Here is a 12482-nt window from a genome sequence, read left to right as displayed (position 1 = left end):
ATAGGGGCCTTTCTGCTTGCCAGTGTCAATCCATCTATTTATCCCTTCTCATTTCTGCCAGTAGACTTCCCCTACCATTTTCTCCTTCGTCTCCCAAAGGTTCTATTTATTTTAATCCATTGGTTTTTTTCCCTGTTGCTTATAAATAAGCCCAGATCACCTGCATCCTTAAAAAAAACGAATAAAAATAAAAAACCTCCCCTCGATCCTACCATATCCTCCAGCTAACATCTTACATTCTTTTTCCCATTCACAGCCAAACGCCTAGAAAGAAGCTGTCTACACTTTTTGCCTCAACTTTCTCATCTCCCAGTTACTTAGAAACCCTTTGTAATCTGTCTTTGAAACACACCAATCAACTAAAATTACTCTCTCCAAGGTCACCAAACATCTCCTTACTAAATCTGAGGTCTTTTCTTCTCTCCTCATTTTCCTTGACTTTCCTGCCAGCATATGACACTATTTACTCCTCCTGAATATGCTTTTCTCCTTGAATTTTTTTTTTTAAACAAAGCTAACTTCTTTTTCTCTTACCTGTCTGGCTGCCCCTTCTCATCGTCTTTTGTGAGATCACCATTCATGCCCCATCCTCTATGTATAGGAATACCCAAATATATTTAAAACGAAAAGCAAGCAATCCATGGAACCTACAATTCCATGCAGGATTTCTGTGGTAACACCTGTCCCAAGGCCATTGGCATGGGACCCTCTCCTTATTGGCGGAGAGGAATGCCTCGGGACATTATCAGGAAACAAAAGCTCTCTCCTGGACACTCTTCTCTACCTTTTTTTCTTTTTAATCTCATTGTCTCCCCTGAGCTTCGCTTTTATCTCTCTGAGAATGATGCCCAAATTTACATATCCAGCATTCATCTCTTTCCTGACCTCTAGTCTCCTTATCTGTAAAATTCAGAGGGGGTAGCTAGGTAGCACAATGGATTAGAACACTGTATTTGTAGCTAAGAAGACGTGAGTTCAAATTTTGCCACAAATCCTGACTGTGCGATTCTGGAGAACTTTTCTCATCTGTAAAATGGGGATAAGAATAACATCTTTACCTTCTAGGGTTATTATGAGGATCAAAGCAGACAATGTATGTAAAGGGCTTTGTAAACCTTAAAGCATAATAAATCCCATTATTATCATCATCATCATCATCATCATCATCATCATCATATACAGGCCACCTTAGATGGCCTATATATTATTATACTATATGTTATTATATTAGAGGCCATCTTAGATGGCCTATATATTATTACATTAGGCCCATATGTTATTATATTAGAGGCCATCTTAGATGGCTTCTAAGGTCCCTTCCAGTTCTGGTCTACAAATTTATTTTAACAAGACAGAACCCGCTGCTGGACCCAAAAGACTAGGACACTTGACCCTCTCCCTTTTTGTAAGGGGGGGCTCATCTGCTCTGGACCCATGTACAGGCTTCAGTGGAGTTCAGGCCTTGGGGGAGTCTGGAGTCTAGAAGGGTTAGGGTCTCTGTTCTCATACCCTTCAGCTCATTACGCCCCTACCCTGGTGCTCCAGGGACAATTTATTTATAACTTAGGTTTGGTTCATTTCTAAGGTCTCCTTACCGGGGAGAGTAAAAAAGTATTCGGTGTACACTCTACAAGTGTTTATTTCCTACACACAGAAGAAATGCTAAACCCAAAACATTCATATGTACACAATGACAACTTCAAAAGGGCAGTAATAACTTCTGTTACGCTTCCCAGGAGGTTACTACTTAAAAACCTCATCTGAACGCAGGGAATTTTGCTGAGTAGTCATTTTACATTTTGCTTTGCTTACAGGGTGAACTTAGCACATATTTAAAAGGAAAAGCAAGCGGTATATGGAACCTACAATTCCACGCAGGATTTCTGTGGTAACACCCGTCCCAAGGCCATAGGCATGGGACCCTCTCCTTATTGGTGGAGATGAATGCCTTGGGACAGTATCAGGAAGTAACTATTTTATTTGGTGTTTGCTAAGTTCATTTTTTTTGTTTGTTTTTTTGCTTTTTGGTGAGGCAATCGGGGTTAAATGACTTGCCCAGGGTCACACAGCTAGTAAGTGTCACCTATCTGAGGTCACATTTGAACTCAGGTCTGCCCCTAAGTTCATATTTTTAAAAAAGGGAAAAATACTATTATTAGTGGAAGGACAAAAAAAAAGTGTCCTTCGCCTGTGCAGTCCTGGGGGTGGGAGATCCGGAGGTTTCTGAGCTGAAGGGCCTGGGTGTGAATTCCCTTTTTACGATGGGGCTCGGTCACTTCTCTCCGGTGGGCCGTGCCATGCCCGGGATCCTTTCCGCCCTCGGACCTCGGGGCCCCGGCTTCCCTGGCTTCCTCGCAGGGATGCTCGTGGTACTCGGGGACCCCTCCCATTTGGGCCCGTTGACATCGCGCATGTGCGCGGCTCTTTGCACGCTGTCTCCCCCACCGCGCTGGGGGATCCTGGAGCAAAGGGCAGCCGTTCTTGGTACGCCCAGCGCTTAACAATATTCCTGCCGCATAGTAGGCGCTTAATTAGTGCTTCTTGCCGGGACTCAGTGCCCTCATCGGGCGAGTTAAAGGGAAGGGCGGGAATCTCGAGATTTCTGGCCCGGGAGAAGCTTCGGCCCTCGAGGTCTCGCAGCCCAGACCAGCACACACACCGCCCCCGCCCCTCCCCACCCCCGCTCCGCCTTGGCCCCGCCTGCCCTGTCCTCGGGAAAAGTTATGGGCGGGGCTTGGGTGGGTGGGGCCCTGGCCCCGCCCCCAGGAAGAGAGACCCCAGGCTGACACAGCCCCCTCCAGCGACCTTTTCCCAGGGTCTGGCACCCCCCCCGGAGATCGATGGGTGGTCTCTCCAATAACAAGGCGAGAGCCCGGCAGAGCGGCAAATCAGGCCGCAGCGGAGGCGGAGCCAGCGGAGGGAGGTGGGGACCAGGAAGCAGGCGCTGGGAGGTGGGGGGAGGACGAGAGAGGACTCTGGCTCCTGCGGAAGGGAAGAGGTGATGGGGTCGTCTGGTTCCTCTTTCCCTTTCCCTCCCCGGGCGAGGAACCCCCCCGTGCCCTGGGGCACGTACCTCTGAGTCTCCCTTGCAGTGGGGCGGGGCGGGTTGGAAGAGTGTCTTTCAGTGCTTGGAAATCCTTGTCCCTCTTTCCCCACCCCGCTGGGGTGCTTGGACGAGAGGCTTTTCCCTTTCCTTTCTTGGGCGTGGGACTGGGGACAGGTCCCCTCGGTTTCCTTCTCAGACCCCCCTCTCTCTTCTAAGCACAAAGATACGCTTGGACATGCTCTGATCTCCTCCTTTGCCTGTCCCCTCATCCCTCCCACCCGGGGTCCCTCCTCTCCCAGCCCAAGGAAAGAGAGTGCGGAGTGGAGGATTGGGGACCCCCCGAATACCTGGGCTTTACCCTGCTTAGCTCGTCTTCAAGCTGTGCCCAGAGATGGGGGCGGGGAGGGGAGAAAGGTTGGAGGAATCCCCCTCCCCATTTGAGAGGCAGGAGCTGATAGGGTCTTAAGTGAGCAGAGAAGGGTCCCCATGGAGTTGAGGGGGCGGGGGATCAGCCCCAGACAGCTGGGGTGGGGGAGGCTTGTGCCACCTCTTCCTTCCCCTTTCTGACCTTCAACTTTTTTCTTCCTTGTCCCTTCTTTCCCTGTAGGGAACAGAACAGTGGAGGATGTGGGACCCCAATGCAGGTAAGCGCCTCGGAGGGTGTGCTGTGCCCCCATCTCTCTCCTACCCTTAATTTAGAAGGGCTCCACAGAGGTGGGGAGATGTGGTTTTCTTATGCCCATTTTCTCCCCCTCATGAAGCAAAGTTCCCAGTTAAGGCAAAAACTTAACTTGACCTCCCTTTTCCCTTTTGTTCCCCAACACACAAGACTTTCCTCTTGAGCTCAGTTAATTTCCCCTTCCCCCTAACTTTTTCCCCCTCCACCTCTTCCATCCCACCTGGGATATCCTCTTTTCCCTCTATATTTCCTCCTTTTTCCTAACCTCCCTACTGCCTGAAGGAAGAGGGGGCAATAAAGGTACCAGAGTCCCTTCTTCACCACCTGTTTCGGTTGTAAGAGAGGCTAGACCTTGCTGATATTTTATTCTTTGCTTCTGTCCCCATCCAGGGCGGCCAGGGATGTACCCTTCTGGGGGTCCTATGCCCCCTTCAACTTCTGGGTGCCCTGGGGTTACCAACCCCATCAACCCACCATCAGTCAATCCTGCATACCCTCCAGGTACCTTTCCTTCCCCACCTGGGTGTTTCCCAGGGAATCCAGCTTATCCTCCTGGTAATGCTTTTGGCCCTGGGCAGCAGCCAGGATACCCAGGCTGCCCACCCCCAGGTCCCTGCCCACCTCCGGGTCACTACCCACCTCCTGGCCCTTGTGTGCCTTCTGTGAATCCCTTGGCCCCAGGGGTCATGGGGCCAGGTATTGTGATGGATAAGAAGATGAGGAAGAAGATGAAGAAGGCTCATAAGAAAGCGCATAAACATCACAAACATGGCAAGGTCAGTTTCTCTGGTAGCCCTGCTGGGGTTGGGATGGGGAGCAGGGGAATTTGGGACATTCAGATGGCTATGCCAGTCTGCATTTGCCTTTTCTGTTGCCATCCATCCATGCTGTGAGCATAGACTAGTGGAGAGAGCATGCTGGCCTTAGAACCCAGAAATAGAAACTGGGTTGTATTCTGCCTCTTAATATTTCCCTAACTCAGAGCAAGTCCCCTCACCCCTTTAAATCTCAGTTTCTAGAGGAAAATAAAGTAGTTGGCACAGATAATCACTAAAGTTGCTTCCTTTCAGCTCTAAACTCTTGAGTTGAAGGATAACCTTTGGCAGATGACTCAGATTATCTGGGCTTTAGTTGTTTCTAGCTGTACAGGATAAGTGATCCATTCACCCCCACCCAGAGTGCTGAGGCATAGATCTATATCTATGTATGCATACATATGAAAGGACTTGGGAATCTTGGAAAAGGTTATGACCACCAAGCCTATGGATTAATTAGTTTTGTCCTTTGACTCTGTAAGGGAATACTTGGGACCAGGCTCCTATCTCCTCTCTCTCCTTCACCTTAGTTATTCTAGTATAGTCTAAAGAAAGTTAGCTAGAATTGGAGCTTGGAGAAACCAAAGCTTGAATCTTGCCTTGGTTGCTTACTGGCTACGTAGCTGTGGGGAAGTTCTTTAACCTCTCTGTGCCTCAGTTTCCTTATCTGCAAAATGGGATTAAAAATAGCTACTGCACTTACCTCATAGTGTTTTGAGACTCAAATGAGATACAGAATGGAAAGTACTTTATGTACCTTAAAACCTAACAGACACATCAATTGTTATTAGATAATAGCAATAATGGGCCTTGGAAATTGAGGTTGAATGCTATTCTGACATCAGGCAGCCAGGCCAGGGCAATCTGGGAATCCAGGATTTCTGATCTCTAACCTTGGGGGCAGTGATCATTCAAGTACAGCGTTCCTTAGCATGGGTTGGAGCAGGTCGCATGACCATACAGAGGGCTTAAACCAACCTGGGACAGGGAAAAAGAGAAGGAGGGAGGTGATTCGATTGGGGCATGTCTAAATTCCCTTCATTTCAGTGATAGTGGGGATCCTGCAGAAAGGGAAAAGTGGAAACCACTTGAGAATAACTCAAGAACAGCCAATGTTGGAAAATAAATGTTTACCGTTGCTATGCATGTAGGCAATCTGGATTAGATATTAAGTCACGTTTTTATAGTATTATAAAGTTTGGAAGGTACTTAATTTGTGTATTCTTTTTATACCCCAGTACTTTTGCCTAGATCAAAGTTACTTTGAGTAAGAGTAAGGGTCATTTTCATTTATGTGGATTGTCTGTACTAAAGGTGCTGGAGGCTATTCATTGCTTCAGTTACTCAACAAACATTTATTTGCCAATTGACTTCTGCTTTTACAACACTGAACTATGCTTTCCTCAAAGAGGCTTCTCCATACATGAAACCCCTTGATTGAGAAAGGGAAGGAGGTATCTTGTTCCAAATGAAATTAATGAAAAGTCCCTGCAGTAATGTGGGTTGGTTTAAACTACTGTTGTAGCATTAATTCCAGAGGGAGAAACTTATTTTCAGTGTATTGGTGACGTTCCATGTGTGAGTTATTGGCCTTAGGTGCACCTTGTATGGGAGGGTACATACTAGATAGATGGGGAATGGGGTGGGACTTCATGGGGTCAGAGTTCAAAGTCTGATAATCTCTCCTCTCCACTTTCCCATTCCCCTCGCAGCATTCTTCCTCCTCCTCCTCTTCCAGCAGTGACTCTGACTGAATCCTGGGCCCTCCTCCCCCCAAGTCACACCACCCCAGCTCTCCCATCAAGCCTTGGACACCATATTGTGCTGGGGGAAGATAGCCTTGCAGCCCCAACCTCATTCACCCCTTTGCCCAAATTGGTTGGTGAAGGTGAGGAAAGGATCCCTATTGGCCTGAGGAAGTCCATTTTTTTACCTACTAGATTGAATCATTGGGGGCACTCCTTTCTGAAGATGTATGTCCTTTGAGCCAAATGCTGAAGAACATTTTAGGATCTGGAAAAATGTGATTTTAAAAAATTTATTTTGTAATTTGTGTGGGAGAAGGGGAAGAAGGGGGGTGTGGCATTACCATGGTAATCTTATGATAATGGGATGTGGGAACTACATTTCCCAGCAGACTCTGCTTTCTACTCAGCCCATTGCCTTCTGGGAAAGAGAGTTCTTTTGAATAGGATAATGTGGGTGCCATTTTGGAACCTTATTTCTTGGTGAGCTCTTTTCATCCCAATCATTCTTGGGTCTTCCTCTGTTTCTCTCACTGTGCTTCCCAATAAAGCTGTTTATCCCAGTCTCCATTCATCTGTGCTAATATCTTGGGCTGTTTCCAGCAAGTTCTATTGTTTTTATTGCCCCTTTCTACAACCCTTTCTTTTTTTTATTTTATTTTTTTTGGGTGAGGCAGTTGGGGTAAGTGACTTGCCCAGGGTCACACGGCTAGTAAGTGTCAAGTGTCTAAGGCTGAATTTGAACTCAGGTCCTTCTGACTTCAAGGCCTGAGCTCTATCCACTGCGCCACCTAGCTGCCCCCTTCTACAACCCTTTCTTAAGGAGTAATAACCTAGCCTACGGAGCTGAGCATGAGTGAGGAGGGTACCTTATGGTCACCATGTTTGTTTCCTGAATGGACAATCATGAACTACCTTCCCCCTCCAGGACTGATGCAGGCTAAGTTGAGTCCTCTTTGCTGATGAAGCTGTTCTGAAGGAATAGGGGTAAGTATGGTAGGATAGCAAAGCAGAGGTATATTTGGAGGCAAAAATGGATATGGTAATGGCCTCTTTTGTTCCAAAAAAGGAAATCTGATATTCTCTTTGTTGAAGACACTCAGCCCCCTTTTCTTTAATCCATACTGGACCCTTCAAACTGACTTTTCTTGGACTGTGAAAATCTGTCAATTAGTACTGTTCTCTCCATAAAGAAATAAGCCTGAGTACATCTGGCCTGCTGGTGTGTTCCTCGTAAGCTGTGTCCTGGGTGTCTGAGAGTGTAGAGCCCAATGGAGGAGGAGATAGTTGCAGTCCCTGGACAGCCTCCTAAGCTAATGGAAAGGTCAGAATACAGGCCCAGACATAGCAACCAACAAAAAAAGGAGAGACCTAAGGCAACTACTGGACAGCTTAATATATCATGTGATAGAGAAGGCTTTAGGAGGATGGGATGCATATTTTGCATGCCTCTAGGTGGAGAGAAGTCCTGGATTAAGCATGCAAAGTGGAAGCACAGAAGGTAGCATCCCAGGTGAGAACACCTCAATGTAAAGGCTCACGTTTCAGAGAGGATGCAATGTTTGTGGCAGAAGGGACAGGTTTGCCTAGCTGAAATAGAGAAACAGGATGTGGGGGTGGGGTTGGAAGTCCGGGATGGGAGCACTGCAGGTTACTGAATAAGGGAGTAGGCTACCTAGATGACCTCTAAGTCCATGATCTTATGACTTCAGCTGACATCACTGTGAAGCCTGTGATTTACAGAGGCAGGCGGTGGGGGTAGAGGGGCAGTACAGAGGAGGGAGCAGTAAAGAAATCTCTCCAATCTTAAATTTCCTATACCTCCTTCACTTTCCCTCCATTGCAGTGTAGGCATATATGTATTTGTGATTTTCCTTCCTATTATAGTGTAAGCTCTTCATGAAGTCTGTCTTGTCTTACATTTCTTCTAGCACCTAGCCCAACATCTCTCATATAGTAGGTGCTGAATAACTGTTTATTGAAGGTTTGGATTAATTCAATGAAGTTCAACCAACTTTGATTATCAACAATAGTTAGGGTGGGTCCTAAACAAAAAAGTCTCTGCGTTTGGTGCTTGTGTTCTGTTGGGGGGACAAAATTGAGTGAATAGGAGCGATAGTATCAGAATGAGGCCCATCTGGGAGAGAGAGAGAGCTAGTTACCTGGTGATATCTTAGCAACAAGAAGAGAACCCTGTTACTTTTGAGCCCATAGAACAGAGGTTAGATCAACGGAATATAGCATGAGAACTGGTGTCTGCCAGATCACAGAGAATGGCTTGCACAAAGATGCATCCTGGCAGAGCGTTGTAGATATTCCTTTATTCCTAGGCCAATTGTGACATAATTAGAATATGATGTTGTGTAGATTTCTTTTGATTTCCAAGGCCTGAGTCCTCTTTTTAGGTGTCATGGCTGGGTTTTTTGCTTTTCTAATAGTTTTCCTCTCTCAAATTTTCTATGATCTCATTTCCTCCTCTGCAGACCTCTTCCTTTCCAGAGACAAGATGGACACAGTAATAGGGAGATATGGAGAGCACAGAGAGAAATGCCCAGATTGAGAGGAACAGAGCCGGAGATAGAGATTAAGCAGTGTGTCACGTGAGAGAAACAAGAGAGGGAATAGCAAGGAAGAAGGACATAAAAGAAGTCTAAAAGAAACACAAGATCCAGAGATGCTGCCCTCACCCGCCCCCTACTACCTTTCCCTGTCTCCTCAGTCCATGTTGCCTAAGATGATTTTCCCTTACTAGGGAGAGCACTGCAGTGTTACCGACTATAAACAGAGAGCCTTGGTTCTCTTTCCATGGTCTTCCAGTGCTCTACTTTAATTATGCCACCAACTTACTCTTCCTCAGGCTTCTGATTCCTCTGACTTTGGTCTCTCCCTACCAAAGACAGTGTTCTAAGATTTCCACTCTGTTGGGAAATGGTAAGTTTAGGAAGGTATTTGTGAGACTTGAAGAGTAGACAGTTTATCTTTGGGCCAATGGGGAAATGGGGAATATGTTCCTTATCAGTTTGCTTTGCTCCTGTCAAGATAGCCTTGGGTAAAATCGCTCATTTGTTCAATTTAAATTTCATCCCTTTCCTCGGAGCAATTTTTAACTATTACACCCCCTCCCCCCCATTCCCAGGGTCAAGATTGAAGCTTTATCATTGTTGGTCTAGGAAGTAAAATTTATTGGGAGGAATTTAATTATTTCACCAAAATTTGGTGAGTTTCAGTTTCATACTTTTATTCAACACTAGTAGAAGGCATATCCTAGATATGGGGATTACAAAGATGCACTCTAGAATTCTCCCATTGTGTCATTCCTTCAGAAGCTTAAAATCCCATTGGAGGAAGAGTTTGAGACATACACCAATGACTACCAACAAGTACAGAATGATTGATTAATTGCGTAGGAGAGGTCAGAAAGGGAGTGGCATGAGCACAGATGGGGGCAGGGGAGATATCACTCCTGGGGGGATTAAAGAAGCCTTCGTGGAAGAGAAGGCAGAATTGGGCCTAGATTGAGCAAAGGGCTTTCAGAAGGTTGGCATGGGGGAAGGGGAATCTCTTCCAAGCAAAGCCCGGGCACGTGTAAATTTACGGAGGTGGGATGAGATGGGGCCAGAGGGGAAACCACTAGAAGTTTGTTTGAGTTTTGGTTGCTCCGGCATAGAATTCCTGAAGGAGAATGGCACAAGAAAGGTAGGTTGGAGCTAGAACATGGATGGGCCTGGGCAGGATAAGAATCATGTAGTTTATGCAATAATAATACCACCCGAGGTTTATATATGGCTCTTTCTGGTTGACAAGTCCACTTTCCATCCATTACTTTATTTCAGTGTCTTATGAACAAGGTGGAGAGATGTGAATTAGGTGATAGGAGAATTAGATGGTTCAGAACTGGTTAAATGACAAGATACAAAGTGTAGTGATTAATGGATTGATGTCATACAGCTGTCTACAGTGGAAAGAGGGCTAAATTTGGAGTCAGAGGAATGGATTGATCTCAAACAAGTCATTTAATTTCTCCCCAAGTCTCAGTTTCCATATTTGTAAAATGAATGAGCAGAGTTCTCAGGCTCCTCTCAGCTTTAAGACTGTGATCCGAAGAGGAGAACTCTTTCATGGAGTAAGCCGGAGATCTCTCGTTGGCCCTATGTTGTTGACATTTTTATCAGTGACTTGAGTGAAAGCGTGAGTGACGTGTTTAACAGATTTTTGGATAGTATAAAGCTAGGGGGATAGCTGACATAATATATAGCACAAAATACCTCTACAGGCTAGAATGATGATGAACCAAGTCTAATAAATTGAAATTCAAAAGGGATAAATGCAAATTCTACATTCTACAAAATCAATCAATCACAAGATGGACGGTGGAGCACAGAATTTTTGGACTATAAGTTGACAGAAAAAAGATATGGAGGTTTTAGTGAACTACAAACTTAATATGATTCAACAACCAAAAAAGCTTATATATTAGGTTACATCAAGTACAGTACTACAAGTACAGTAGCCAGAACAAGGGAGGTGATATTCCTACTAGGCTCTTGCCTCGTCAGACTGCATCTGGAGTATTGTAGTCCAATCTGAGGGTCACATTTAGGAAAGGAACCTGGAGCAATTCCAAAGTAAGGTCATGAGGATGATGAAAGGCCTGGAAACTATGCCATAGAATTACTGATTTCTATATTAATGGATAGCTATCAACCTACAGAGAGGTTTTTCATGAACACCCCAGAGATCTGTCATTAGTTTTGTGCTGCTTATCCTTTTTAATCAGCGACTTGAATGAAGATATAGATAGCATAGGTATCAAATGTACAGCTCTTGAGTTGGGAGAAGACTGGATAGATGTGTTTAGGTATTAGAAGAGCTGTATATGGAGGAGGAGTCAAGACTCCTTCTACTTGTTCTGCTCCAGTGGGCAGAGCTAGGAGCCGTGGATGCAAGTGGCAAGGGATGCTGTTTTAGCTCAGTTTAATGAAGAACTGCCTAACAGTCAGTGCCACCCTAAAGTGGAGTGGACTGACTAAAGAGGTAATGAGTTTCCCATCACTAGTGGTCTTTGAGCAGAAGCTACAGGACCACTTGTCATGGGTGTTATAAAGAGGATTCCTATCTGGCTTGGGGGTGGATTAGGTGAGATGATTCTGAAGAAGATTCTGTAATTCTATAATGGAGAATTATATGATACATTTTGAGTGGGGAACTGACATCATCTGACTTGCACATCAGGAAGATGAATTTGGCAACAGCGAGATGGGACTGGGGAGGGGAGAGACTGGAGGCAGGGAGGCCATTTAAGAGGCTTTTGCAGTTTTATACGACAGTGCAACAAGAGGCCATAAAAGCCTGAACTATATAGTGGCAGTGAGAGTGGAAAGGAAGAGACAGATTTTAAAGAGATTTCTGAGAAAAAGGACAGGAGCTGATTGATTGTTGAGGATCAGAGAGGAGGGAGAGGGGAGAGTCATGGATGACAGTGAGATTTTGAGCCCCGGGGACTAAGAATGGTAGTGTCAGTAACAGAAACTAGAAAATTAAGGGACAGGTTTTTGAAGACAGTATGAGTATTTGAACCTGTTGAATTTGAGGTAGCCCTGAGGCATGTGGAGATAGCAAACATGATACTTGGAAATAGGAAAACAAACAGAGTAGATGTGATGGATGAGAAAGAGTGGTGAGTCAAAGATGACACTTGGGTTTTGAGCTTGGAGGCCTGGGAGGTTGGTGGAATCTGCAACACAAACAGGCAAATTACGGGAAGGGGCAAGTCAAGGAGGATAAGGACTGAGAATAACCATTTGAGGGAAGGAAGTGAAGTCAGAACAGGGATGAAGTTGGGGACGTTAAAGTGACACCAGGAAACCGTTTGGGAACTGAGGTCAGAATTCAAGATCTTGGAGGCTGTGCAGATGATGTGGTCTACATATGACCATCTCTCTGGGTGGCACAAGTAGGATGCAGATAGAAGTCTCCAGGTGGTGAGGACCTTAGTGAGAGGCCAGTGTTAGAAGGGTCACCAAACAATACTGAGGACTCCAAGGGACTAGTAGGAGAGACTAAAAGAATGCTAAACTCAAGGAAGGTGGGAGAGGCAGTCCTGGAGGTCACTCAATGGCAGTGATAAGGCTCAGAGAGTGTATTTTAATTTGTGGCATAAATTTGTTAAGTTACGGTGGCAGAACAAGGACCTGGAC

The 12482-nt window shown here is 45.6% G+C and overlaps 1 protein-coding gene across 2 annotated transcripts; it reads left to right on the top strand.

Annotated features, from left to right (window-relative positions):
• Positions 1-2929: 2929 nt before the first annotated feature.
• On the top strand, positions 2930-6855 carry PRR13 (proline rich 13). Of its 2 annotated transcripts, none has more exons than XM_027858327.1 (4): positions 2930-2998; positions 3654-3690; positions 4116-4501; positions 6253-6855. In XM_027858327.1, the coding sequence occupies exons 2-4, from the start codon at positions 3672-3674 to the stop codon at positions 6292-6294; spliced, it is 447 nt and encodes a 148-aa protein (XP_027714128.1). In that variant the 5' UTR covers positions 2930-2998; positions 3654-3671; the 3' UTR covers positions 6295-6855. The 2 variants fall into 2 exon arrangements, with proteins under 2 accessions (XP_027714128.1, XP_027714129.1); XM_027858328.1 differs by lacking the exon at positions 2930-2998 and adding an exon at positions 3041-3065.
• Positions 6856-12482: the final 5627 nt, after the last annotated feature.

Source organism: Vombatus ursinus, unplaced genomic scaffold, assembly GCF_900497805.2.
Source record: "Vombatus ursinus unplaced genomic scaffold, bare-nosed wombat genome assembly UNPS02012958.1, whole genome shotgun sequence".
Taxonomy (NCBI): Eukaryota; Metazoa; Chordata; class Mammalia; order Diprotodontia; family Vombatidae; genus Vombatus; species Vombatus ursinus.
The sequence above is the reverse complement of the archived record's forward strand: the minus strand, read 5'-3'. Positions and strand labels throughout refer to the sequence as shown.